Source organism: Calidris pugnax, unplaced genomic scaffold, assembly GCF_001431845.1.
Source record: "Calidris pugnax isolate Ruff unplaced genomic scaffold, ASM143184v1 scaffold68, whole genome shotgun sequence".
Taxonomy (NCBI): domain Eukaryota; kingdom Metazoa; phylum Chordata; class Aves; order Charadriiformes; family Scolopacidae; genus Calidris; species Calidris pugnax.
The window spans coordinates 2,567,781-2,595,238 of record NW_015090921.1 but is presented as its reverse complement, the minus strand read 5'-3'; the positions used below and the strand labels follow the sequence as shown (position 1 = coordinate 2,595,238).

General features: G+C 48.0%; 1 protein-coding gene across 6 annotated transcripts in view; it reads right to left on the bottom strand.

Moving 5' to 3' along the window:
- Positions 1–1,237: 1,237 nt before the first annotated feature.
- ARHGAP1 (Rho GTPase activating protein 1) overlaps positions 1,238–27,458 on the bottom strand; it is a 26,603-nt gene continuing 382 nt past the window's right edge. For 2 of the 6 annotated variants that reach the window (XM_014950359.1, XM_014950362.1), the window contains exons 2-13: positions 22,038–22,228; positions 21,144–21,236; positions 7,281–7,368; positions 6,897–7,028; positions 6,693–6,779; positions 5,978–6,076; positions 5,158–5,265; positions 4,073–4,149; positions 3,606–3,683; positions 2,933–3,061; positions 2,654–2,757; positions 1,238–1,963 (exon numbers count right to left, since the gene is read on the bottom strand). In XM_014950359.1, coding sequence (XP_014805845.1) covers positions 1,784–1,963; positions 2,654–2,757; positions 2,933–3,061; positions 3,606–3,683; positions 4,073–4,149; positions 5,158–5,265; positions 5,978–6,076; positions 6,693–6,779; positions 6,897–7,028; positions 7,281–7,368; positions 21,144–21,236; positions 22,038–22,176 — 1,314 coding nt within the window. In that variant the 5' untranslated portion in view covers positions 22,177–22,228 and the 3' untranslated portion in view covers positions 1,238–1,783. Of the gene's footprint in view, positions 1,964–2,653; positions 2,758–2,932; positions 3,062–3,605; positions 3,684–4,072; positions 4,150–5,157; positions 5,266–5,977; positions 6,077–6,692; positions 6,780–6,896; positions 7,029–7,280; positions 7,369–12,888; positions 12,919–21,143; positions 21,237–22,037; positions 22,232–22,319; positions 23,508–26,481; positions 26,506–27,458 lie in introns of those variants that run through there. The other 4 variants (XM_014950363.1, XM_014950361.1, XM_014950360.1 and 1 more) reach the window with 4 other exon arrangements.

Here is a 27,458-nt window from a genome sequence, read left to right as displayed (position 1 = left end):
CTCTGGTCAGTGTTTAAAGGCAGGCTAAAATACGATGAAAAAGCAAGTTCTACTTAGAATCCAGTAGCTTTTTAAAAAATGAGTTCTGCTTGGTCCAAAAGGTTTGTCCCTGTGGCCAGACGCGGCAGGGAGGGCTGGCCCAGGCACGCAGGCACGAGAGATAAAGACACAACACCCCAGGGAAGTAAGGCTAGAAGCTTCCTACCAACACCACGCCGGGCCCAGGAGAAGGAGAGGGATCTCTAGGAGCTCAGGTAACAGGGATGCTGCAACCCAAAACCAACAGTGATGTCCTAACGGTCTTGCAGCTGCTTTGGGAAAGTGCCAGCTCCACCAAGCTCTGTGCCTGCCCCATGGACAACCTCATCTCCCCAGCCGTGCCCAGGGCATCCAGGATGCATCTGACCAGGGCTTCCATGGTAGGATGGAAGGGAAGGTACAAAGCAAGGAGGAGACAGGGTGAAGGCCCTTGGCATGGAATTGCTGTTCCCTCACAGCTTTGGCACGTTGAGTGCTCAGCACCTGGGCAGAAATTCGTAATCCAGGCCTGGTGCACTCCAGGGTGAGGGTTAGCCTCAGCTCCTAGACCTTCCCTCAAGGCCACGCTGTCTGTCACACTGCTCTGGGGAAAGTTCTGCTCAAAAAGACAACTAGCAAAGGCGGTCTGTGCCAACCAACCCAGGTACACGTGCCTGGTGGAGGAGAAAAGGCCTCGTGCTGCTGCAACAGGGAAAGGCAGTGGTCCTCAGAGCGTTCAGCAGTTCGGTGCCACCAGGGCACTTGCTCCCTGCCCTTCAGACTCACCAGCTGCCAAAAGGCCCCAGCCAGCCCCTTCTGCAAAGCCATGTTTGAATCTTCCAGCCAGGCTGGAAATGCTGCTGGAAAGACAAACCCACCTGAACTGGGTAACTACGGGAGGCACCTCACCCACTACACACCAGCCACCGCTGAATAACATCTGGAATGGGTGAAACCAGAGGGGTTTGGGCTAAATCCAGCTTCCTCCTATTGGGAGTCTGATGGGTAACACAGCCCCCGTGCCACGAGCGTGTCCTTCACTTGCCCTTGTCAAAAGCAGGGGGTCTAGAGGGGTGTTTGCAAGTGCAGGACGTGCACGAGGGCTCCCTGCCCTGCCACAGGTGCCTCCAGGGAAAGGCAGGACACACATTCAGCGCCAAGAGATGGCACTCACAGCAGAGAACATCTCTGCCAAAAAACCCAGCTAGCCTGCTGCACGAGGGCTCCCTGCCCTGCCACAGGTGCCTCCAGGGAAAGGCAGGACACACATTCAGCGCCAAGAGATGGCACTCACAGCAGAGAACATCTCTGCCAAAAAACCCAGCCAGCCCAGCTGAGGCAAAAGGAGGGAGCTGGGAGCTACTGGGAGCTTAAAGAAGATCTTTGCTGAGGAAGGGAGCAGGAGGGGCAGAAAAACTGCAGGTGAGGGAAGGAGGAAAGGAAGGCAGGTCATCTGATAGGGCACCAGACTGGTGATGAGTCCTCCTGTGCAGCTCCTCCTCCCTGGAGGAGCTGCACAGACTGGCAGGTGGGTTAGGACTCCACTCTCAGCAGCTGGGAGACCAGCTCCCCTCCCCACGTGGAGCAGCAGGTCTCCTGCTCTCTTACTTACACGCTTCTCTCCACCATCTCCACAGCCCACAGCTCATCACCCAGAGGATCAATGGTCCCTTTGCACTGGAGACAGCTTGTAAACAGCTCCAAGACAAGGTGGGAAAGAAGGTGGGAAGGTGGGCACAGTGTGCTGGTGTGGCCTGGCCTGGATTCAGGCCTCCACATCCTCAAAGAGCTCCTTCTGGTGGTCCAGCAGGAACTTGGTAAAGGTATTGATGGGGTTGATGGCTTTCAGGGTGATGGCTACGTCTTTGGCCCACAGCAGATTTGGACCAAACACAACTGCCAGGTTGGTGTTTGTCATCTTGTTTCTGTCACTGTGAGCAGAGACCTATGTGGGAAGGAAAGAAGACCATTGTGAATCCTACAGAACACCACAGCAGCTGCCCTCTACCCTCCCCAAAGCCAGAGCTGACAGATTCCCAAGGGCAAATGGGAAGAGAGAAGCTGAAGGCCCAATGCCAGAAGATGTCTGGGGGAAATACACGTGGAATCCAGCATTCAGGAGGTGTGGCTTAACCACCAGGCCATATCATAGCAATAGGACCAAGAGCACCATCAGCCAGTACCTCTACAGTCCAGATTACCACTCAAAACAAAATCTTCCCTCTTGCTAGAATGGCCTTGCAGTGGCTTCCCTGGCAGCAGAAAGTTCTGTTGGGAGGGTTTGAAACCCCTTTTCTAGTCTAATTTTCGACTCAGCTATTTTGCAGTTGTACCTCCATCTTGGGGAGGTTTCAGCCTCCCTGATACCAACCACATGGGCTTAATGCACCTCTCAGTGTTATGAGAAAGCAACTCCCTTAGGCTAGTTCATCCTGATCATCCTGGATCTCTGTCTAACAAGAACATAAAGTAAAGAAAGGCAATTTCCAAGCTAGAGACCCATTTCCTCTCAGTGGAAAAGAGGGAGCAGGCACTCAAAAAGCTGATGCAAGGCACTGGCAACTGAACTGGAATACGACTGCCCACCTCTGGAGCAGCTCACTGGTAGGTCCTGCTTCCAGTTTGTCCCACTCACCTGCACCAGAAAGGCTGTCAGTAAACGGAGCACTTGGTAGTTTTCTTCTGGCAGAGTCTGGAGTGTTTTGCGAACGACATCCACACGATTTACCTCCTCCACATCTAAAAATCAAGAGAGACAGGACAAGCAGGTCCATGAGGAATCCTCAGCACCCACCCTGCCAAAAACCCTGTTTGCAGTCACAGGGTATCCCACACAGGACTGCCCCCCGCAAAGATATCTTTGCCCTTGGCCAGTGCAACATTCGGGGAGTAGCACACCCTTGTTATGACTCACTCTGGAAGTTGACAACATCACTGTAGAGGCCAAAAGTGAGGAGGGGCTCAGGTAGCTCCCTGAAGAAGGTCTTGAGAATCACAGCAGGAAGGTGGACGTCTTCATACTGCTGGAAATCTACAGGCACACCTGAGAAAGTAGAGCAGAGACTCAGTGCTCACTGGCCAAAGCAGGACCTTCTCCAGACAAAGAATGGGCCATGGTGGTCAGAGCCCAGAACTAGGGAGGCATTCTTTTAAAGAACACAGGGTACTGATGCACCACATCTTCCAGCAGAGTGGAAAAAAGTGTCCCAAAACACAAAGCACTGCTGAATCCAGCAATACATCTTTAAAAGTCATCAAATGACACAGATGACCAAGTTTCTTCCTGGTCATCTTCAGTCCCTTCAGTATAACCAGACTAAGATGGTATATCCCAACCTGAGAAACAGGGAAATTTTCAGGAAGGAAAAGGGCAGCAAGGGGAATGTGAATGGGAAGGAACATGTTTTCCACGACAGCAGAAGTACCAGATGCTTCTCCCTTTGCAACTCAGGTCATACCCTCACGGGGCCTCACCTAGAGGTCTATCAGAGAAGGAGAGGAGCCACGATGGACTAGTTCCAACACAGTTCCAGCTGGACAGCAGTAGTTAGGGAACGAGAGGGGCTCTGCTGAGATTGGGCACTTACCCATGTTGTACTTTTGCTGGACCTCCCTGACAACCTGTGTGTTTGCTGATCTCCGGAAAATCCCCTCTGTAGTAAGAGCTGTGAAGTGAGAGCAGATGGAGAAGAAAGATCAGCCACGTCAGAGTCTCTAAATGCTTGTCTTCATGATCATAAATCCATGCTGTGAGGCGTTCAGACAGATGTCAACAAGTCCCTTTGTTTGAGTATTGCAATTCTGTCTCTTTCCACTACCAGGCAAAGGATACAAGGAGTATTTTGCTACTCTTATACAATTGGGAGTATGGATTACTGGAAGAAAGAGGGTCTCCTAAGCCCTTCACAATCTCTCTTGAAGTCTAACTCACCTAGTTCAGGCCTTTCCATTCTAAACTGCTGTTCTTCTTTATCTTACCACAACAGGAACTTGGTTGGAAGAGAGGCCACTGATATGGAATTAAGAGGGGCTGCAGCTTCCCCTGAACACTTACCGTGCTCCTGCAGATGAGCAATGGTGTCTCTGACCACCAGAGGAACAGGAGACTGATCAGCACTCTTCTCCCTGAGACTGCAGGAAGAGACAAAACGTTACAAATCCCTGGTCCTCCCTGCCCTGCAAGCAGCCCCTGAGTCTTGAAGTTGCCCACACAAGCTCTACCAGATAGGATTGAAAAGGACTAAGCTTCCTTTTTGCCTCCTCATAGCAGCAAGGGATGAAAGAAGCTGACACAAGAGATATATAGATATATATATATATGGGATAAGTTTACCCACCCCACTGCTGGAATGGAAAAAATATCAACCCAGTGGTTGTCAGGGAAGAAAGTGTTTGCTGCCACCCTCCTATTTGATGGTCTGTGCTGATTGATAGCATGGAGCTGCTCACCCTTCTCAGGCTGCTGACAAGCTCTGGCACACAGCACTTACATTTACATTTGGAAATGTTGTGTTGAAGCTGGGCAACATGTTCCCAGACTGCTTCAGAGCATCTGTCTGGCCACACAGTACCGGCTCCTCCTCATTCCCCAGGGAAGCAAAATCACACTCAAAGTTAAAAATACCTTCACCACTTAGCCAGTAGCACTAGCTCTTGCCAGTGTCTGTGTTTGGCTGTGTCATCGTGCAGGAATGAGGGATGGGAATCAGTACAAGGGTGAGCAGAAGTGCTTTTAAAATAGCATTTGTGATATGGAAAAATCTAAAAAAAAAATACCATAGCCCTAAAGACACCTCCATCAGCCTCCTACGGACTTCCTTTGCATAAAGGAAGTTTCTAGTGGCATAAAGCTGTCCTCATGGCCCTTACTTTGCTCCTCCCTTAGTGACCCTTAGCAGCAGAAACAGCCTCATCCTAGTTTAGATACAATCTAGCTGGGGAATCAAGAGGGTGGAACTGAATTGAGTCAACCAGGATCCGGACACAAGTGCAGAGTTCCTCAGAAGAATGATTAAAGCTTTGTAGGAAGTTTGAACTGCAAGAAATTTTACAGCCACTTTTGCTGCTGTTCAGTTCTAAATCCAGTGAGCTCACACCAAGCAAGTCAGGGTAAAAGCAACACAATCCAGAGATACTCACTGCTGGAGAGAGACTCCAAACTGCTGGTTTGGCAGCGGTGGGCGCGGGGGCATTGGCTTCTGGGGCACCTGTGAGGGTTTCTGCAGGGATCTCAGATATTCATCGTATCTGGGGCAAAACATAGACTAGTAAAAAGCCACTCCACCTCCCAGAATGAGCATGAACCCAGCACTGCACACCCACTGGTAACAGCTCCAGCCTAGCATGGTAGATTCCATCTATGCAAATACAGGACAGGCAGCTGTGGAGCACAGAGGAAATATAACAAACGTCTGGTTGCCAGGAAAAAAAAAAAAAAGCAGGGAGAAAGGAATATTTATCTGGAATCAGGAGCTGGAGTAGCTGAGGATGACAGACAGTGTGGGCAGGGGGCTGGACAGCACTGCTTGAGATGAGACAGTTGCCTCCGTGTGTTAGGGACAGGAAATCAATCTGGTAGGACCAAGATTGTGGCAACTTTGGGAAGCCCCAAAGACAAGGTGAACTGTGCAGAGTGAGCAAAGCAGGTGCCCAGACACAGCAGATGCTCCCCCCGAGCTCCAGGTCAGTGTTAAGGTCAGGAGCTTGCAGGAAGTCCCCGAGGGGTGAATGGGAGAGGCAGGGCTGGTGCTCCACCAGAGGAGGATTTTTAACTCAAGGACAGAACTGGGCACTGGGGCCAAGGACACACAGGAGAGAAACAACAGTCCTGAAGGCAATTTGTCACCACTCTCTCAAAACCACTGCCCGAGTGGAATCTCTCTCCCTCCCCTTGCCACTCTGCCAGAAAAGTCCCCTCTCACAGAGCCCTAAGCAAACAGGAGACAGGCAGCACTCTCACTTCAGCACTTGGCTTGGGATCCCCAGCTGTTCCAGCTTCACATACTCCTCCAGCTCACTAAGGAAGTTCACATAAAAAATCTTTCGTCCAAACTTAAAGCTGAAAAACAAGAGAAAAGTAGGTATGTGAGGAATCAGGAAACCCAGTATCAGAACGGACTTCTTGCAGGTGAGGAGAGCAGGGGTCTGCAAGAGACATCAATGGGGCAAAGGGGCAGGTATGGCTGAGCAGCACAGATGTGACCCACACAGCTCTCCAATTCCATATATTTTACCAGGAGATGACAAGACTTTCCAAGTCACATTAGAAACTCTAGCAGCAGCAGGCTCCCTAAAACGCCGGATTTCTCCTTCCTAAGTAGGCTGGAGAAAGTTTTTTTTTCCCCAATTATTTTACAGAGTTAGGATTTCAGCATCAACACAATGAATTAAATGGAATTAGGACGGATGCTCTCGCTTCCTTTCTCATTATTAGCAGAGCCTGCAACACTTTACTTCTACTTGGCTGGATAAAAGGGAGCAGCACCGAGCTGCAAACTCTGTAGGTTCCCAAAGCAATACTTCCTATGTCTGAGTATTTCTGAGCTGAGAAATAGGAGGAGATGGCACAGGGTGAGAGACTCCAGGGTAGGCTCAGCAGCCTGGGCTCATCTAGTGCCCCCCGTTATTCCCCTGCAGTGTGAAGATGTGGGTGAGCCTCCTACACTGCTTCTTACCTGATCAGAGGCTTGAAGAGAATCAGCAAGGTCTTGATGAACATGGTGGGGTGCACAATATACAAGGCTTTGATGTTCTTCTTGTACCTGCCAAGAGAAGCTAAGTAAGGATGAGCTGTACTTTAAGCAGAGGAACCAAGCTTTCCACAAGATTAGGCTACAGAACTGGATGTCACATCCTTGCTTGCTGCAGCCTTAACTCACTTGCGATCAAATTCCCTGTAGGCATCCCGCAGCCAGCTCAGGGATGGCTTGTTCTCACTGGTCAGGCCATGGTGAAGGTACACCAGCGTGTAATCACTCTCCACGTACTGGTCCAGTGTGAATTTCAGGTACCTGAGAAGAGACAACTGCAGAACTCACTTCATGCTCTGCCACAGAGAGGCTCTTCCTCCCTTTGGGCCTCGTTTTTGTGTGCCGTAACAAAGGACTTGCATCCCCAGCAAAGGAGGCAAGCCCTTTGGGAAGACTAAAGTCTTATGTCCAGCTAAAGAAGCTACTGCAGAGAGACCTGGCCCCAGGAATCCAGCACCTGGGAATTCTGTCAGGCTTAAGAAGTTAGCAGCAGCCTCCTAAAACACTACTCACCCCAGCAGTTTCACGTGATCAAGTTGATGACTTGGGGGCATCCGGCAGGCACTGAACAAAATGACTTTCCTTCCATATTTGTCATCACCTGCAGATGAAATGCCAGAGATTACAGGGAGTTTAAGGACTACATCGTGGTCTTGGCAGCAAGGGGTAAACAGAGAATGGGAAACCACCATAAAAACGCAGAAATCTGGATTGCCACAGCTGCCAGCAAAGCTAAACCTGATTTTCAGCAGAGTTACCACAGGCCTAGTATGGAAGAAGAAACCTGAACATGAAGGGCCAGGCAAGTCAACAATGTAAATGGAAAACAGGAGTCCATGCTCCAGCCCTAAAAGAAGGGGAAGGATTGGAAGCCAGGGTGCCTCAAGGCATGTAGGGATGGAGGCCTCAAGTACAGAGCAGAGCACCCAGAGCATTAATCCTGCTCCACTGCCCAGGGGGACACCGCAAAAACTGCTCCTCACAGGCACAACCATCACTCCTTCCATCCTGCACACAATCCCAGAGCAACTGTTTGTGGTCTGGTGCGTTTGCTTCTTGCTTCACCTAAAGCTTAGTCCTGCACACAGAACAAAGCCATTTCATGCCATGGAAACCAAGAAATTCCTAGAAACAGGGCAGTCCCAGTCACATCCCAAAGACGAGAAGCAAGCATCATCACAAGCCTCTTCTAGAAATGGGCCAAGAAGGGCTGCTGGATTCTCCAAGGAAATTGCCAAACAAGCTGTTCACTGCCTCCTGGATTTTTCCATCCACAGAGATAATTTTTCCAACCTGAGCTGGAAGGAGCTGCAAACAAAGCTTTCTGTGTAAAAACCCTGCAGAAAGCAAGCAGTCTCCGTCCCTCTGGAGCCACACAACCCATAAAGCACCCTTATCTCAGGGAGGACACTCCCAGCCACCACTTGAGGCTTCAGAGACAACAAGCCAAGTTTTCCCCAAAGCAAGTCTTCATACATCAGTGGACTTCTGCCAGCAGAGATCTCAGCCCCATGAACAAAACCCAAGCAGATGGGCATGACCAAGCTCAGCAGACATGTTAGCAAAACTGTGAGATTTAGATAAGTTAGAACCAGGTCACAAATCTTTTGGACATAGGGAATTTGAGGGAAAGTCTGGTTCTCTCCCCGACATAACACCCAATCCATTTCCATAGGGATGATTTGCTTTTTAGCAGCAGTGGAGATGAGATGGCTCCTTTAGTGTGAAGGGTGAAAGTCTTTCCAAATTTCTTGCTACTCACCCTGCTCCAAGAGCTATGTTTTCCTGCTGAGAAAAAGGAACATGGAGCAGTGGAAGGGGGTACTGAGGTTATACACACCACCACCATCCTTCCTCGCCCACGGCACAGCCATCCCATACAGACCACAGCACAGAAAAGCAGCAAGGATCACTACTTACGCAGGAAACCTCTGAAATACAGCATTCCCCTTAAAAGATATCCTGCTCCAAGAGCTATGTTTTCCTGCTGAGCAAAAGGAGCATGGAGCAGTAGAAGGGGCTACTGAGGTTATACACACCACCACCATCCTCCCTCACCCATGGCACAACCATCCCATACAGACCACAGCACAGAAAAGCAGCAAGGATCACTACTTACGCAGGACACCCCTGAAATACATCATTCCCCTTAAAAGATACCTTTTCCATTTACACTATTCAGAGCATGCACCCATTTTCTCACCTTTGCATGGGCTCTGGCCCTCAACCACTGCTTGGTTACACTTGCCATGCAACAACTGACATCTCAAACCTGTGGCTTCCAGGAACACTGCCTGTTTGTCACAGATGACCACCTGGTGCTGCAAATGGCAGACAGAGAACTCACATACAACCAGACGCAACGTTAAGATGCTGCTAACTCTCCTTTACCCCCATCCTGGCCAGAAGAACAGATGCCCTTTCTACTTCTTCCCTTCTATTTTCCCCCTCTCAAGTCCCATTTTCAAGTCGCTCACCAGACAACACGAGACAGAATTTACTGATGCACACAAGCCAGAACCTCTACAAAAGCTAAGGACACCGAGACAGCACTAGGGACAGGCTAGGAAAGGGGTGGCATCGGCCATCACATTGACATACACATGCGGAGGTAAGGGGCGATCAGGGAGGAAGCATGACCCAGAATGCAGGACTAGGAGAGAGTGATGCAAGGCTTATCTGGAACCACCAGATGCAGTCACAGCCAGCCCACAAGACCAACATCACATTGCATATCCCACGGTAGCCCACTCTCTGCCTAGCCCAGAGTTTCTTGGTACCTCGCTATGTGCTTTAGGGTTGGGTCTAATGCTCATAAGCTGTCTATAAAACAAAGGTGCTGGCTACAAAGTCTCAGGCAGGAACTATGGCATACTGTGACTCTTCTTAGTGGTCTTGAGCCACTCATATGTCTCCATCTGGAAGACACAAAGTCCTGCCTGCACAGAAGAAGATGGCAGCATCTGAGAATCCGTTGAGTTTTGCAGTGATGAAAGAGAACGGTCAGAAAGACTACAGATCTTTGCTAAAGTCAGAATAAGTGCTCTCTTCAGTTAGGTGAGAGGCTGCATTTCACACCAGAGTGGATGATCTGAGGGCCAGAAGCAGCTTGCAAGCTTGATCAAGGCAAGCTTTGGTTGTGAAGAACGGCAGTACAGCACCACGTTCATGCGATGTTACGTGTGGCCACATGCTCAGTTCAGGCTCCTGGGCACCGATTTCCAGACCTGATAAGTCACAAGTCAGGAACCACACAGCTTAAACACCTTCCTCTGGAGTGACATGAAAGCCTGTGGCAGGGTCTATTTGAAGTCTAGAATCTAGTTCCTTATGTAGCCTTGGCAAAAAGATCTGGGATCGCTGGTAAAGAAAAAACAGACAATCCATGATTCTACCAAAGGGGAGATGGTGTATTTCCCCTGGATAATTCCCCAGGCCAAGTACATCAAAAGATAGTCTATAGTCCTCCAGATGAATGAAAAAGGAGTGGCCCGTTTTGCCTTCCAAATCAGAATGAATTTATGCATGAGACCTACACAGAAGCCAGCACGCCCATTACGAGTTCTGGGTTTCACTCTGAGCTCAGCCTGTCAACAACACTTTCAAAACAACCAACCGCCACTCCTGTTTCCACCTGACATCTATCAGACCAGTCTGGTTCTTCCAGACATCACAAAATTCACCTCCTAAGCACCAAGGGTGAACAATCAGTTATTCCAACTTATAAACAAGAATGTAAAGCCCATTCCATTCATTCCTGACTGTCAGGAGGAAACTGCCTCCAGGTGGCCCCTCCACCTCAGACCAGATTCTTATCGTGTTTGATCCTTCCCAGATGCTTCATCCCTTGAGCTGTTTGCTCCCCTCTTTGCAATATTAATCGTATCTAGGTTTTTACCTCTTGTTTGAAATTGCAAATTGCTAAAGTTTCCACTGAACACAAGTATAGACCAAGTAATCACTCAGCTTCTCAGGCTGTCTCCTACCTCTCCCCGATGAGGAATGCTCAATAGTTAACAGAAAACCAACAAAGCAGCAATTATACACTGTCAGTGCTCACAAAGCACCCCAACAACGGCCATACCTTTGTAAGTTAATACATTAAAAATACTTTCAATCCGCACCAGAATTAAACTACCTCCCTATAGGATATAATTCAGATATTGTACCTTTGTAAGTTAATACATTAAAAATACTCAATCTGCACCAGAATTAAACTACCTCCCTGTAGGATATAAGTCAAATATTGTTTTTTTAACAACAAAGAGCAAGACAGCAGTCAATCTGCAAAGCCTATCCAGTCAAGAGTGCTGCTCATCTAAAGAGGTATTGACTTGTAGCACTAATGGACACGGTAATTCTCCTGAATGTTGTTATGGTGCTTTTAAGGCTCAGACACAATTTCTCCTCTCATTTCCAGGGCACTTCTGAGACAAGGGGCAAGGAAGAACATCAGTGCTGTGGTTCTGAGCCATCAGGGCAGGACCACACTTCTAAAAGGGCTGAAGTTTAAATACTGAGGCTAATGTTTCAGATTGCGGCCTGCAGCAACGCAAACATACCAGAGCAGAAATGCATATCAAGGGAGCAATACTGTCCTGAGACAGAACTCTGCATTTAATGACTCTATAAAGCCAATAAGGAAAATACAAGCTTGACTTGGAAATGCTGCTGTGTATTTCTAGGTGTTTCTCCTGAAATACATCACTTAGCCTTTATGCCATGACTGGAGGCCATCATGTTACTCAGCTGGCAGCAAAACTGCAGCCCAAGGGACCCTGCTCATTCCTACCTTCATCAGGTACCCTCAGCTGAGGGCCCACCTCGATGAAGGATTCAAATGGGAAGATCCTGGTACTTTGATGCTAAAAGAACGCAGACAGATAAAACTTGCCACCGTAAGCTAGTGTTATTGGTGAAACTGCAAAGTTAGCAGAGCTCAGGGACAAGGTGAAAACACCACTACATAGTTCTGGAACGTTACTACACAAGTTTCACAAAGCTTAGGATGTTTATCAGAGACACCATCAGCAAAAAACTTCTTTAATGTAATTTCAGGTTCCTGCCAAGCTTACGACACAGCTAGGCAGTGTTTAAGTATAGCTGGTAGATTTCAGTTATCTGTTGAATTCCAAAGTGGATTTAAACCCTCAGGAAAAGGAAGTAAGGAGTTCAAAGCAGAAGTATTTTCATAAATGTCATCTTCCACCTAGATGTTCCCACTATCCCAACACTGCCAGAATCATACAGTCTTACCAAGTGACTACAGCCCTACCTGACACAAAAAAGCACTAGAGGGTCAGATTAAAGAATGCAAAATGGGAAGATGCCTGAGAGCAGGAAAAATGGGGCAGAAAAGCCCACGTAGTGAGGCAGTGAAGATAAGCATTTCTACGGATTCTGAGAAAGTCTTGGACTGCTATTCAGAAAGAGCAGAAAGAATTTCACACCAAAAGAGGGTTTCATCTACATCAAGAAGTGTGAAAGCACTGGCAGCCAAATTCCTAAGGCCTGGGACTGAAGTTCAAAGAGGATTAACAAACGCTCAGCGAGGGCAGAGCCGATCTAGCACAGCCCCAGGCTAGAATGAGGAACAAGTTATCAAAACACAACATCTCTGCAGCCAAACGGCCAGGAAATAGGTAACAGTTGCTTTCAGGTGGAGAATCCAGTTTAAGAGCCAGCTGCTCAGCACATGAGCACAGCAGCAGATCAGATGAAGGAACAGGAAGCAATCCTAGGATGAACTTCCAAAGCACACATGACAAGGAGGTAAATCTGAGTTCAAACCAAACTGGTCCAAGCAGGCCACCACCACGGCAGAAGAGGAAGAGGATTTATTTCCACTGAGATTCAAGAGCCCCAAAGTGCCCAAGGTGAAGCCCACAGGCCAAATTTGGCTCAGATGATTCTGCTGTGCCCGATGGCAGAGGCGCAGCCCTCGGATCACTGGTTTTGTGCAGCCTTTGGACTCCTGAAAAGCTGCCAGTGCAGCCTGAAGGCTGAGCAAAGTTTGGGCTCCCCTGAGACAGTCCAGCTACAGGCCACAGTCATGCTAAAGGAATACCATGATCTGCAGTACCAAATGTTAGTGCCACAAAAAAAAAAACAAACTACCTACCTGGTTGGGCCCCATCAAGTGCACCCTGGTCTGGAGGAACAGAAACAAAGTTATAGCAAGCCAAGCTTTGCACCTTTTCCCAGAAAGTAACAGTGAGCATAAAGTCTGAGTCTCACCAGATTGCTGCTGGGATGCATTTAGTTGCTTGCACTTAGTCTTGTAGCAGTCAAGCTCCTTCTATTTCATCTTTCCCCCAGTGCTCCTCTCCAAAACAACCTTATCTAACAATTAGAGGCTGTTAACAGCAACCCATGATTCCCAAGTCTCTTTCTTGAGCCTGCAACTAAATCCATACAACCCCAGACAAATTTCTGGCCCTTAATGGTACGCTTCCCCTACCACTAAAATGGCAACTGCTGTACTGCCATGTGTAAAAGGGTTAAATGCAATTAATTCTGAACATTGAGGTCCTTCGAAGAACTTCAGACGTGTATTGAGAATGGCATCATACCATAGGGATAACACATCCAGCAGACTGTTTTGCAAGAAGCTAAGTTGCACTAATAAGCTGAAGATCATCTAGATCATCAACACACATATAGCTTTTTTTCTTTAGAAAAAAAAGAAAGTTTAGTAGATTCTAATTAAAAAAAAAAAGCTGTCAATGAGAAAAAAGAAAGGGTTTCTCTGGGCTGGGAGGGGTCTAAAAAGACATTTACTGCCACAGCCAGCCCTTTTCCATCACTCCTCCAGTTATATGTCCAACAGACCCACATGGGCCTATCAAGGCAGGAGCCTGAGCAGAGCTCTAGAAAGAAACTCTCCATTCCCCTGGTCTCCCTTTGAAATTTAGAATCCCTTAGAATCGCATGTCAAAACATGGTGCACAAGCTGGGCTTGCTCTAGATGGGACCAATTCTACAGAAGCAGCTTTTCATTCCATATCATGCAAATACTCTTTAAAAAAAGAAAAAAAAAAAGAAAGAAAAAGTGAAAAAGTCAGTCGGAAACTACATCCAAAAGCAGCAGAAATGCAGGCACCCAATATTAACAGAGCAAATAATACTGTACCATACTGGAAGGGAAAAGATCCCTTGCTATCATGCTATTAGAGGCTTTTGCTGAGCCCTAATGGGTGGCTAACACCACAATTTGGTGGATAATGCCACCAAAGATGCACTGCAACATCCTTTCAACACAAGTTTTGTCTGCGACTTCTGCCTTTGCCTGTTTAGTGGTAGGTTTGGTGCCAGATTCACCATTGGAAAAAAAAAAATTCACTGCTGAAACTGCAGCTTCAATCTAGGAACGTGCAAGAAGGTAGACCCCCAGCTCTCCATCTCGCTTTGCCACTTCGATCTCAGGTATTACACACACTCCATCACACCTCCTCTGGGAGGGCAGCCCTGCAAACTGCCAAATAATGGTGGGAAGCAGCAGACTGCCCACAAAAACCAGCAGAAACATGGTCCAAGCTTCAGCAAATCTTTGAAGTCTCTGGGCAGGGTCTCCATAGCCGAAGTAAACAGTGATCGCCACTCTCCTGACAACCACTACGCCAACTTCTAGCCTCCACAGCAGCACAGAATTCATATGTCAATCACAGGTTGAGCCCCAGTTTTCTTATCCCAAAAGGAAGAAAGCCAGTTATTGTGTAAAATGGGAATACGCTGATGCACCTCATAGCTACAGGTTTTCATACTGACCACAAAAGCAAGACCAGCATTTCAAACTGGGCAGAACAACGAGGAACACACTGGCAGACAGCTGTCAAGAGCCCTGCTCTTCCCACACAGCCCCAGGTTTCCAGTAGGAACTGCCATCTCCAGAGACCTCCTTCAGACTGTTCACTAGCTGCTGTATTCTAAGACCTCCTTCAGACTGTTCACTAGCTGCTGGCTGTACCTCTTGCAATTCAGCCTCTGCTGAAATTCAGAGCCAAGATCACATCACTCCAGTCTGCCTCAAGCCCGAAGAGGATGGAAGCAGCACCTCTGCCATGTAAGCATTAGCAGGAGGAGACCGAAACACTTAAACATAACAGAAATTTGGGATAGTTCCTCAACAGCCTTCAACCAAACGTTTGCATTTCCTCCAAATGCTATGCGACGTGAGCAAGGAAAAAAACCACACTTTGCAGAAGTGGTTTGGGTAGTGAAATCAAGTTGCCTCTGCTCCAGCTTCTAGCCACGTGTAAAGACTAATTTCTCTGCTACGAGGCTCACAAAAAGAGGAACTTGGGCTCAGCACAACCATGCAGGGACCTCTCCAGAGCCTGCATGAAACACAACCCCTAAGGCAGGCCTGAAAGGATACAGAGAGTATCATCTCTTTACTTCAGAAAAGGATTGAATCCCAGAACCAAAAGGTTTCCCACAACTAAAATATTCTGGTTCATAACAATGCCATGGTAGTCCCTCAGAACTGTGGTCTGGATGCCTTTGGCTCCAGTCTTCCCACAGACATCCTTTTCCAGGAAGATTCCAGTCGACAGGAGCACAGGGCAAAAAGGACAATCTCCATGAAACTGCTGCACTATTTTTAAGTGAAAAAACAAAACCAACCCCCTTTTATTTTTCTTACAAATTCTGCAAAAGGTTTTTCAACATTTTTTTCCCTCTTCAGGCCAGATAGCTAAATTCAAATCCAGCATGCCTTGACCTGAATCAGAAATTAAGGTCAGCTAGAAAATGAACATGCTAACTTTTTGTCATCAAAACTGGGCATTTAATAAGTTATTAACACTCTGAACCCATCCTGCAAGAAGCAATTACTAAAAAAAAAAAAAAGCATCTAATTAAAAAAAAAAAGCTGAGAAAAAAGAAAAAGGGTTTCTCTGGGCTGGGAGGGGTCTAAAAAGACATTTACTGCCACAGCCAGCCCTTTTCCATCACTCCTCCAGTTATATGCCCAACAGACCCACATGGGCCTATCAAGGCAGGAGCCTGAGCAGAGCTCTAGAAAGAAATTCTCCATTCCCCTGGTCTCCCTTTGACATTTAGAATCCCTTAGAATGGCATGTCAAAACATGGTGCACAAGCTGGGCTTGCTCTAGATGGGACCAATTCTACAGAAGCAGCTTTTCATTCCATATCATGCAAATACTCTTTAAAAAAAGAAAAAAAAAAAAGAAAGAAAAAGTGAAAAAGTCAGTCAGAAACTACATCCAAAAGCAGCAGAAATGCAGGCACCCAATATTAACAGAGCCAATAATACTGTACCATACTGGAAGGGAAAAGATCCCTTGCTATCATGCTATTAGAGGCTTTTGCTGAGCCCTAATGGGTGGCTAACACCACAATTTGGTGGATAATGCCACCAAAGATGCACTGCAACATCCTTTCAACACAAGTTTTGTCTGCGACTTCTGCCTTTGCCTGTTTAGTGGTAGGTTTGGTGCCAGATTCACCATTGGAAAAAAAAAAATTCACTGCTGAAACTGCAGCTTCAATCTAGGAACGTGCAAGAAGGTAGACCCCCAGCTCTCCATCTCGCTTTGCCACTTCGATCTCAGGTATTACACACACTCCATCACACCTCCTCTGGGAGGGCAGCCCTGCAAACTGCCAAATAATGGTGGGAAGCAGCAGACTGCCCACAAAAACCAGCAGAAACATGCTCCAAGCTTCAGCAAATCTTTGAAGTCTCTGGGCAGGGTCTCCATAGCCGAAGTAAACAGTGATCGCCACTCTCCTGACAACCACTACGCCAACTTCTAGCCTCCACAGCAGCACAGAATTCATATGTCAATCACAGGTTGAGCCCCAGTTTTCTTATCCCAAAAGGAAGAAAGCCAGTTATTGTGTAAAATGGGAATACGCTGATGCACCTCATAGCTACAGGTTTTCATACTGACCACAAAAGCAAGACCAGCATTTCAAACTGGGCAGAACAACGAGGAACACACTGGCAGACAGCTGTCAAGAGCCCTGCTCTTCCCACACAGCCCCAGGTTTCCAGTAGGAACTGCCATCTCCAGAGACCTCCTTCAGACTGTTCACTAGCTGCTGGCTGTACCTCTTGCAATTCAGCCTCTGCTGAAATTCAGAGCCAAGATCACATCACTCCAGTCTGCCTCAAGCCTGAAGGAGATGGAAGCAGCACCTCTGCCATGTAAGAATTAGTAGGAGGAGACCAAAACACTTAAACGTAACAGAAATTTGGGATAGTTCCTCAACAGCCTTCAACCAAACGTTTGCATTTCCTCCAAATGCTATGCGACGTGAGCAAGGAAAAAAACCACACTTTGCAGAAGTGGTTTGGGTAGTGAAATCAAGTTGCCTCTGCTCCAGCTTCTAGCCACGTGTAAAGACTAATTTCTCTGCTACGAGGCTCACAAAAAGAGGAACTTGGACTCAGCACAACCATGCAGGGACCTCTCCAGAGCCTGCATGAAACACAACCCCTAAGGCAGGCCTGAAAGGATACAGAGAGTATCATCTCTTTACTTCAGAAAAGGATTGAATCCCAGAACCAAAAGCTTTCCCACAACTAAAATATTCTGGTTCATAACAATGCCATGGTAGTCCCTCAGAACTGTGGTCTGGATGCCTTTGGCTCCAGTCTTCCCACAGACATCCTTTTCCAGGAAGATTCCAGTCGACAGGAGCACAGGGCAAAAAGGACAACAGAACTGTGGTCTGGATGCCTTTGGCTCCAATCTTCCCACAGACAGCCTTTTCCAGGAAGATCCCAGTCACAGGAGCACAGGGCAAAAAGGACAGTCTCCATGAAACTGCTGCACTATTTTTAAGTGAAAAAACAAAACCAACCCCCTTTTCTCCATGAAACTGCTGCACTATTTTTAAGTAGAAAAACAAAAACCAAACCCCATATTTTTCTTACAAATTCTGCAAAAGGTTTTTCAACATTTTTTCCCTCTTCAGGCCAGATAGCTAAATTCAAATCCAGCATGCCTTGACCTGAATCAGAAATTAAGGTCAGCTAGAAAATGAACACACTAACTTTTTGTCATCAAAACTGGGCATTTAATAAGTTATTAACACTCTGAACCCATCCTGCAAGAAGCAATTACTTTTCTGGCCACACAGGATAACCCTGGGATCACAGAGGTCAGCCTGAGGATGGGAACTAGCCTTCTGCTTTTTTTGCCTCAAAATAGCATCATCATCCCAGAATATATTTCAGGGAAGGCGGAACAGAATTAGCCATATGCTTTCTGCTCTGAAGTGCAGAACAGGGAAGGACAGGGAAGAGAAAGCTCATAAATCAGCAGAATGGATAAAACTACCCTTGGTCTGCTGCCACTTGCTAATATTTACAAGAAAACGAGGGTGGAGCTCTTTTGTTTCGGGATCAGCGCGGGAGCATTCATTGCACCCGAAGGTGCTGAGAAGCACAATTTGTCAGCAGAACCAGACTTCAACAGTTCCATTTTAATCCTCCAGTGAGATTTTGATTCTCCGGGCTACTTCTAATAGGATTTTCCCAGATTTTCCCAGATTGTTTGCCTCCAACGACAGCCCAGAGAACATCACCCTGTCTGATTCTCCCAACAGTTACTAATTACTGACCGAGAAAACCTTAAAAACAGCTTCATCCCAGAGCCCAGATTACAGTTTAGACCCCTTGGATCACCTTCATAAATCCTGCTTCTAGGAGATGAGACATCAGCAAGCCTCAAAACTATGTGGCAGCAAATCCACTGTCTTGAGCTTAGGAGATGAGACATCAGCAAGCCTCAAAACCATGTGGCAGCAAATCCACTGTTACTAGCTCTTCGGATGCCAAGAAAGGCATCACACCACGTTGTGTGTGGGGGACCATCACAGGCTTTCAGAAAAACCAGCTATTGGTGAAAAGTGGCCAGAAGCAGCCAACAACAGAAGCTCAGAAGCTTCTCCGAGCTGCTTCTGCGCTACAAAGAGACAGGACAGGGGCAGAGAGTTCACTAGAAACACAGATTTAAATCACAACGGGGAAGAGATCTCTTTGGGAATCCAGAAACACCTCCCAGTCAGCCATCAGACCACCCCAGAATCCTTTCAGGAAGTTAGCTGCTATCCTAAACAACGTGTGAAATGGCTGCTTTCCAACAGCCACTGAGACACACCTCCACTGGAGTGATACTCCATTCAGAGAGCTTGTGAAAAAAAAAAGAGTATGTTGTTACCTCGGCACAGAAATGCCGCAGAAAGGCTGGTGCTTCAGTCAGGAGGCAGCACACAAAGTACATCCTTGGTTTGGGCTGACATTCCAGCCTTATCAATGTCTCCGATCTAAGCTCTCTGCTAAGCACTTTGTCTGAAGTCAACAACAGTATCATTTAACTCACCAACTCCCAGAGTCCAGAAACACCAGTTACCTCTGCCGTTCGAATGCGAATATTCTGAAAAAAAAAAGAGTATGTTGTTACCTCGGCACAGAAATGCCGCAGAAAGGCTGGTGCTTCAGTCAGGAGGCAGCACACAAAGTACATCCTTGGTTTGGGCTGACATTCCAGCCTTATCAATGTCTCCGATCTAAGCTCTCTGCTAAGCACTTTGTCTGAAGTCAACAACAGTATCATTTAACCCATCAACTCCCAGAGTCCAGAAACACCAGTTACCTCTGCCGTTCAAATGTGAATATTCTAGGTAGAATCACTCAAATGGTGGAGTCCACACATCTGTCCCTTCCCAGTTTCAGCAACAGGGAAACCAGGGAGCAGACCCCCATCAACCTCACTCCTGAAACTCCAGCCCCAAGGATTAGAAGATTACTAACACATTTAGTCCAGAAACACCAGTTACCTCTGCCGTTCGAATGCGAATATTCTAGGTAAAATCACCCAAATGGTGGAGTCCACACGTCTGTCCCTTCCCAGTTTCAACAACAGGGAGACCAGAGAGCAGACCCCCATCGGCTTCACTCCTGAAACTCCAGCCCCAAGGATTAGAAGATTACTAACACATTTGCAAATGAAAGCACCTGTGGCAAATCTACGAGACATTAATGGCCCAAATGCTGAACAGCAGACCTGTCAGCCAAAGGAACAGAGGAGACAAAGGACAACTACTTTTGAGTTTACCATTATCATTTTGTTCCCCAAAAGATCACACGTGAGAGGTTACAAGAAAGCTCATTCTAGAGGACATCCCAGAAAAGATGTCAGGACAACTCTTACCAAGGTAAGTGGCTGAGAATCTTCCCTCTATGGTCAAACCCTGCTGCAGAACAACCCTAAATCAGGAGGACTCCACCTTGTGCCTCTGCTTCCCTGCAAATTCACACGTGGGGCAGTGACCAAGGTACACAGAAATGGCAATGGGAGGGGTAGGAGATGGCTATAGATAGCCAAGGAGGAAGTGTGTATCAAGTCACAACAGGCTGAAGAGGTGCTTTTTTTTTTTTTAAACCAGAAATGCAAGACAAACTGGGATTACCCTTCCCTCAGACTCACCACAGCAACCTAAAACCTACCTCCAAAACCTTTTCTTATGGAGGTCCCAGCAGTAAGTTGCCAAGGGTTAGTTATAGTTAAAATAATATGGATAAGACAACCACACAAAGAAAATCTGAATGCTTGTCACCCTGAATGATCAGGTCCTTCCTTGGAGTGGGACACGGGCCTCTTCCCCCTATTTCAGATGCTGTTTCTGGCCAGGATGGTGAGCTCTGGCCATTCAGATATAATAAATAGAGAGCTGCCAGACCTACTGTGGATTACTCTGGCAGCTGAAGACCTTGCAGCCCTAATTCCTAACAAGGTCACTTCTGTAGCATTATCATGCAAAAAAACACAACTTGGGCTCAGGATATAGCCAAGGGCCACATCTAAAAAAATTCAGCAAAAGCAACCGAGTCCCACTAATAACATAATCAAAGACGGTGAGAGAGAAGGAATGCAAGTTTAACTGAGGTAAGTGGAAAATTACATTTATTGCAAACATTCAAGAAGTTTCTTCTGTTTATGTTGCCAGCTGTCCTTGCCACTTGGGCCTGGCATACAGCAGATGCCCCCATAACCCCCATTAGAAAGGCCCTTCCTCAGCTCAGCTGCAGAGACATCAAGAGAGAAATCAGAAAGACCATTACCTGCTACTTCCACGATGTGGTGCCTGGCGATATCATAATAGGGATCATCCCACTGCAGGTGAGTGACGGGCTCGGGGGAGCCTTTGGAGTCCTCTGCACAAAACACAAGGAACGGGCAATTAGGAGAAGGGATCTTCTTCTAGATGGGGTACATCTAGGCATGGGGTACAATACAAATACAGGTAGAGGGATGAGAATAAATGGTTCTTTAACATGGGAGGAACTAATGCTCAGCTCAGCTGCAGAGACATCAAGAGAGAAATCAGAAAGACCATTACCTGCTACTTCCACGATGTGGTGCCTGGCGATATCATAATAGGGATCATCCCACTGCAGGTGAGTGACGGGCTCGGGGGAGCCTTTGGAGTCCTCTGCACAAAACACAAGAACGGGCAATTAGAAGAAGGGATCTGAAGCACCTTGGCATGGGGTACAATACAGGTAGAGGGATGAGAAAAAATGGTTCTTTAACATGGGAGGGACTAATGTATGTCCCCCTTGGAAACCCACCTTTGACATTCTGAGTGGGCAAGAGCAGCAATGGCTTCAGAAGAGACCTGTCAACCCTATGAGGTCCATACATGTCCCTCACACCGTATACCCTCTCAAAAACAACTGTTCAGATGTATCATAAACAAGATGCGTCACAAACATTGACAAAGACCAAAACCAAGGGCCAACGGCACCATCATGGCTTTTTAGAGCAGGAGGATCTTAAAATCATGCCTTGATAGATGGCCACCCTATATGCCATGGAATTAATTTCCCTAACCTCTTTGGGCTGCAGTCCCATAGCACAGGATTTCAGAGCAACAACTCGGACCTCCAGCCCACCTCCCACACGGAAGTTCAAGACCCTTCCACTCAAGAAGGCCAAACTATCCTTCAAGGGACCACAACAGAGGACATTCAAGGACTTACAGCACGTCTGTATGTCAGCACTAAAGTGCAGCCAGCCACAGAAGACTCTATTTCCATCAGCTGGCTCTGAGCTTTTTAGTGCTGTTCAATGGCTGGGCTAATTCACTTGGGTGTGGCGCAAGATTTAATGAGTCTATAAAGCTTTCAAATGGAGCTGGGGCTCTCTGTATATGTAGATATGACCACAATGCTGCAGGACAAACCATTTCTTTTTGGCCAAAACCCAGACCTCAAACAATCAGAATACTTACCTGTTTTGGGAAAAGCAGGGGCTTCGTCTGCTGGCCAGTTCTTATCGTCTATGGAGGCCAGTTTGAGCTGGCTGAGGGACTGGTTGGTATCATCCAAGTTCAGGTCATCCTGAAGCTCCGAGAGTGGGTCTGTAGCCATGGTCCCCACACAGCGCAGTTTATTTTGCAGCGTCTAGAAGGAGGACTGGAGACTGCTAGGTGAGACACAGAGATCACAAGTTTACCTCCCCATGGAGACTCTTCTCACTGATTTTCCCCAAATCCTCCCTTATCTTCACTTACCCGGAGATCACACCTCCCCTCCCCCTTAACACAGGCAGGAACTCCTCCTCCTCCTCCTCCAAGCCAGAAGCACTGACATATGTCACATTCCTTCCTGCCAAATACTATCAAAAGGCCAGGAAGAGCCTGTACCAACTCTCCCAGTGAGTCACTGCTTGGCCCCAGCTCTGTCCAGTTTCTCTCCCAAAACAGGAGCAGCAGCAAGACGCTGAGGAAGGGACAAGCTATACCAGCCCCTGCCCGATACACTCGTGGTATCAGCTCTGTGAGCTCCCTCTCCCTCCCGAGGGCTGGCACCCAGCCCAGCTCTTTCCACAGTCAGCCCAGTGCTGGAAGCTTTCCCAGGAATCACCCCTCCTCTCTTCTCCCTGGAAGGAAGGGCCAGAGCTCTCAACAGCACTGAAGTGGGTGCTTCAGCCTGCTGGGATCTGAACGCAGAAGTGAACAAACAGCTTCTTCAAACAGGATTTGGTAGGCTGAGCTAGTAAGACGGGGAGAACAATACACATACAACCCTCATCTCTTCTCAGCATCACCCAGAAAATCCCTTCTCCTACATGACAGCAAGCCGTCATATCTTTTAATTTTTAATTAATTTTAAAGCCATATTGCCAGGATGAGTATTTGTCACCAACCATGCCGTAATACTGAGGAGACCAAGGAATTACGAGGGTCCAAGCAACAGGCAGCTCAGTGTGTTTGCTGTTGCTTGCAAATGTTTCTCACTCAGCTGGAGCAGAAGATATGTCAAACCCCAGACTGAGCTAGCACAGGATGCAGCACATCCCAAGGGTACCAGTTCTCAGGAACAACCCCTAGGAAACAGCTGTTGGGCTCTAAAGTCAGCATCCTGGAAATAAGCAAGGAAACACTAGAAAGGACAAGTACGTAGATGTGGATTGCTCACACAGCCCACAGGGACGGTAATTCAGTGGCCAACAGGGCCGCAAGCCAAGAGGAACTGTAGCAAAACACAATGACACCTTGCATCAGCAAGACTCTGTAACGCTGCTTCTCAGACAGGCTTGTGCTTGTTTTGCATTACGAGGAGAGCAAAGGCTTCAAAGACAATCTGAGGAGGCACGACGCCTTTGTGTGGAAAGATTATATTCACAGTAAAGCTATTTCCTTTAATAGAATAGAGTGGGGCAACGATGTCTTCCATCTTCCATCCTTAGAGCTTGCACATGTCTATTTATCCAGAGATGACAAAACAGTTACTGGGATGTAAGCACAAAAAACAAAAACTCTGAGAGGCTGAGCATCAGAAGGCACCACGTCCATGCTCAGGGCAACACTCGTGACCAAACTCGGGGATGCATGTTGAGAGTACAGAAAATTAGATGTTCAGTGTTTGTCCTCTCCCTCTGGATCGCTCCATGCTTACTGCTTCCTGTCCTCCCTTATCTGTTACCAGTTTACAACCAGTTTTCACCTCTCTGGAGCTACCTGGGAGCTGGTGATAAGCAAATGGAATTAGATGCCTGAAATATGAAAGAGCAAGGCAGCAGAGCAAACACACAGGGTCTGACCACTGCAGCCAAGCACAGACCCAAGCAAAATTCCTCCCTGCCCTCTGGCAAGAGCTGCCTGAGCTCCTCTGATATCAGAGGGACACGGAGCAAGAAATCAGGTTCCCCTGTAGTGTGAGCTCACGGTGGAACCACGCAGCAGTGGAGCCAAGGGACAAACGAGGACTCCCCACCCCTAGCAGCTGATCCCATTTCTATGGAAACGTCAGGCACCAACTCCTATGACTCAGTGCTCTTAAAGCCTTCCCTGCTTCAGCCCAGCAGCCCCACAGCTCAGCACCCCACGCTGAGGAAACATTTTTGCCCCCCCCTCCATCCCCCCAGGGCAGCCCCTCAGCATTCCCAGCTCCCAGGGACTTCCCTGCCCTGTGGTGGGGACAGAGGAGCCCTCAATATAAGAAGGACATGGACCTGATGGAGCGGGTCCAGAGGAGGGCCACAACGATGATCAGGGGGATGGAGCACCTCTGCTACGAGGACAGGCTGAGGGAGCTGGGGTTGTTCAGCCTGGAGAAGAGGAAGCTCTGGGGAGACCTAATAGCAGCCTTCCAGTACCTGAAGGGAGCCTACAGGAAGGCTGGGGAGAGCCTGTTTAGAAAGGCCTGCAGTGACAGGATGAGGGGCAATGGCTTCAAGCTGGAGGGGAACAGATTTAGACTGGAGATTAGGAGAGGGTTCTTCACTGTGAGGGGGGTGGAGCACTGGAACAGGTGGCCCAGGGAGGTGGTTGAGGCCCCTTCCCTGGAGATATTCAAGGAGAGGCTCGATGAGGCCCTGGGCAACCTGGGCTAGTTGGGGGGGTCCCTGCTGACTGCGGGGAGGTCGGACTAGATGACCTTTGGAGGTCCCTTCCGGCCTGGACAGCTCTATGACTATGACTCTATGACCTACGTTCAACTGCTGCCATCCACTGAGATGTCTTTCCTGTGAGATTCTTGGGGATGCCCAGTAGCAACAGCGTCCCCAAAGCCAAGTCCTGAAGCGCCCAGGGACCAAATCCATATCTTCCCACGAGGCAGTGACGGTACTGCCACAGGACCAGCAAGACACCAAGAGTCCTCACTTGTCCCTACACAGATCTTATCCTGGCTTTGCAGTCAACCTGCAGTGCTTGATCAGCTGCAGAAGAGCTGGTTATAAGACAGCACCGGGGGGATTTCCCCTTAGGCATAAAATTAATCCTAGCATGGCACCACGTGGAAGAAGGAAGTTGTTAGTAGGATTATGGTTCCACACTGGAAAAAGAGCCCAGTGGACAGTGCTCTTGCCAAAACCTTCCTTACCCCTTGGAAAGGCAGACCAGACTCTCCAGATACCTCCCGTGCTTTTCGCAGCCAGCTCCATTCCTTGGCTCTAGGTTAGTGCTCCGTGGCAGAAATATTAATGGAAGGAGGATCCAGAGCAGAAGACCTCTTAGATTTCAGATCCCTCTTGTGAACCAGACTGTAGCTGCCCTAGAGCCCTAGAAAGCTTTTTTGCAGAAATTTCCCCAACGCTTTCCCAACAGTGCAAAGCACAAAAGCACAAGGTCTCCCATCAGGTACCCCTAGAATAGTTTAGGGAAATATAATCCTTTAAATGCCTGCAAATGAGCAGGCTCTGAGAAGGAGAAACCTGGAGTTTGGATGGAACAAAGTACTTGGGGATTTTAGTATAAGGGTATACCTTTTACTTCCTGACCGTGCAGCACTGGATCAGCACAAGGGTGAAAGGGTTGTCAAAAACCAGCATTTCAGCAGAGTTAAGACAATTTAAGAACCCCACTTGTTTTAAATAAACGTCAGGACAAGATGCAAGTGATACACCCTGTATAGCCAGTCATAAGGTACGAAACTGAAGTACCTAAATTTAAAAAGCAAAAAGCCTAGTCAAACATACGAAAACTAAAGAATCACAACTGCCATCAGAAGCATTTACTTACTGCCAGGCTATAAAGAGCCAACCGTTTCCATTTTTCCAAGCATTTGAGCATGTTTTCTGTACCTACACTGGCGCAGAACACTTGAACACCCCAACACTTGCTGTCTAATAAAAATTTACTTTCTTGATAACAGAGAAATGTGCTGCAGAACAGCATGTTCTGCTGAAGGAGAGAAACGTCAGTCCTTTAAAATACAATTTTCACACAAATTCTGAGCTGGAGACTCTTTATACAAGCTCCCACCAGAAGTTATCCAGGGAAGACAGGTCACTTGTATCTATGAAGTCTTGGTAGCTGCAATTTTTTTCTGCAATTCCAGTTTCACTACTTTGCCATCATTTCTTTCTAAGCTGCACCTACTCGCCAGTTTCCTTTTCCTGTTTTTCTTTCAGATGTACTATTCATTCAGAAGTAAATCTACATATCAAAATATCTCCATGCAGGTATTGCCGCGCCCTGGAACTGTACTCGTACACGATAAAGAATTACAAAAGCCAAGTGGCCACTTCTTCCACCCTGATTAACAAACAATGCTTAAATTCAAAGGAGTCCCAATTCTGGGGTGACTGTTACTATTTTTCTGACTCTGCCGCCATCTGCACCTCCTGCCTGTTTCACTTCGTTTTGTCTGCACAAGCGGCTGTTTTTCTCTACACACCAAGCAATATAAAGAACATTGCAAAAAAGAAAAAAAAAAGGAAGCTGTTACTCAGCAGCAGAACTTCAGAGTCCTCGCTGAGCTCTCCAGGACTGAAACGCAGTGGTAAAGTCCAGCCCAAGTCTTCTCTCACATCAAGACAGATGCAAATCACTGGGAGCATCATCCCAACCCCGGTACTACCCTGAAAGAATCGAAGGGTGAAGAGCCAGACGGGCTTTGTCTGGCTCACCGTGACCAGCTACCACGGGACAGACACACTATTGATCGGGGAAACCCTTTGGTCCTCCATTATCATAACAGGTTCTTAAATGAGCAGCCTTCCTTCCCCCGCAATCTCAAACCCTTTGCTGAAGACCACCTCTGGCGCCCGCTGGAAATCCACCCCGGGTAGCAATCAGCCTCCTCTTAAGTGCTTCTCTGCAGGGTCTGAGAGGAAAAGCGCGCCTTTTCCAATCTAAATGATTCCATGATTCCTCTCTGGGAGCTGCAGAACAAAGTCCAGAGGCTGCTGGTGCTGCCCTTCAGGGTCTGCCCGGCAGACACCCAGCTTGTGAGGAAACGGGGGCTGAACCCCTTCTCTTCATCCTCCTCCTCCCCGTGCCTGATTCCCGCCCGTTCCCTCACTGAGCTCCCGTGACGACCCAGACACGACTCCCAGATCCAAACGAGAGGCTCGGAGATCCAAGGAAAAGCCCAAGGCTCCCACCCGCGAGGATATTTCGCACCCCCTCCGCTGTCAGGCACCCAACGAGGCGGGGAGGGGGGCGAAGTCACTCCCCTCACCGCCTCCTGCAGCCGCCGGGGCCGGGACAGGCCCCCCCCCCCCCCCCCCCCGCCCCGCTCAGCTACACCCACATTGCCGAAAAATCCACCAAAACACCCCAAAACCCTCCGGCTTCTGAGCCGGGACCGCAACACCCGCTGCTACCTGGCCTCTCCTCCCCCCGGGCTCGGCAACACCCGGGCGGAGGGCGGTCGGGACTGCGGGCCCAGCCCGGGCCCGCTCAGCCTCAGCCCTGCCGCCA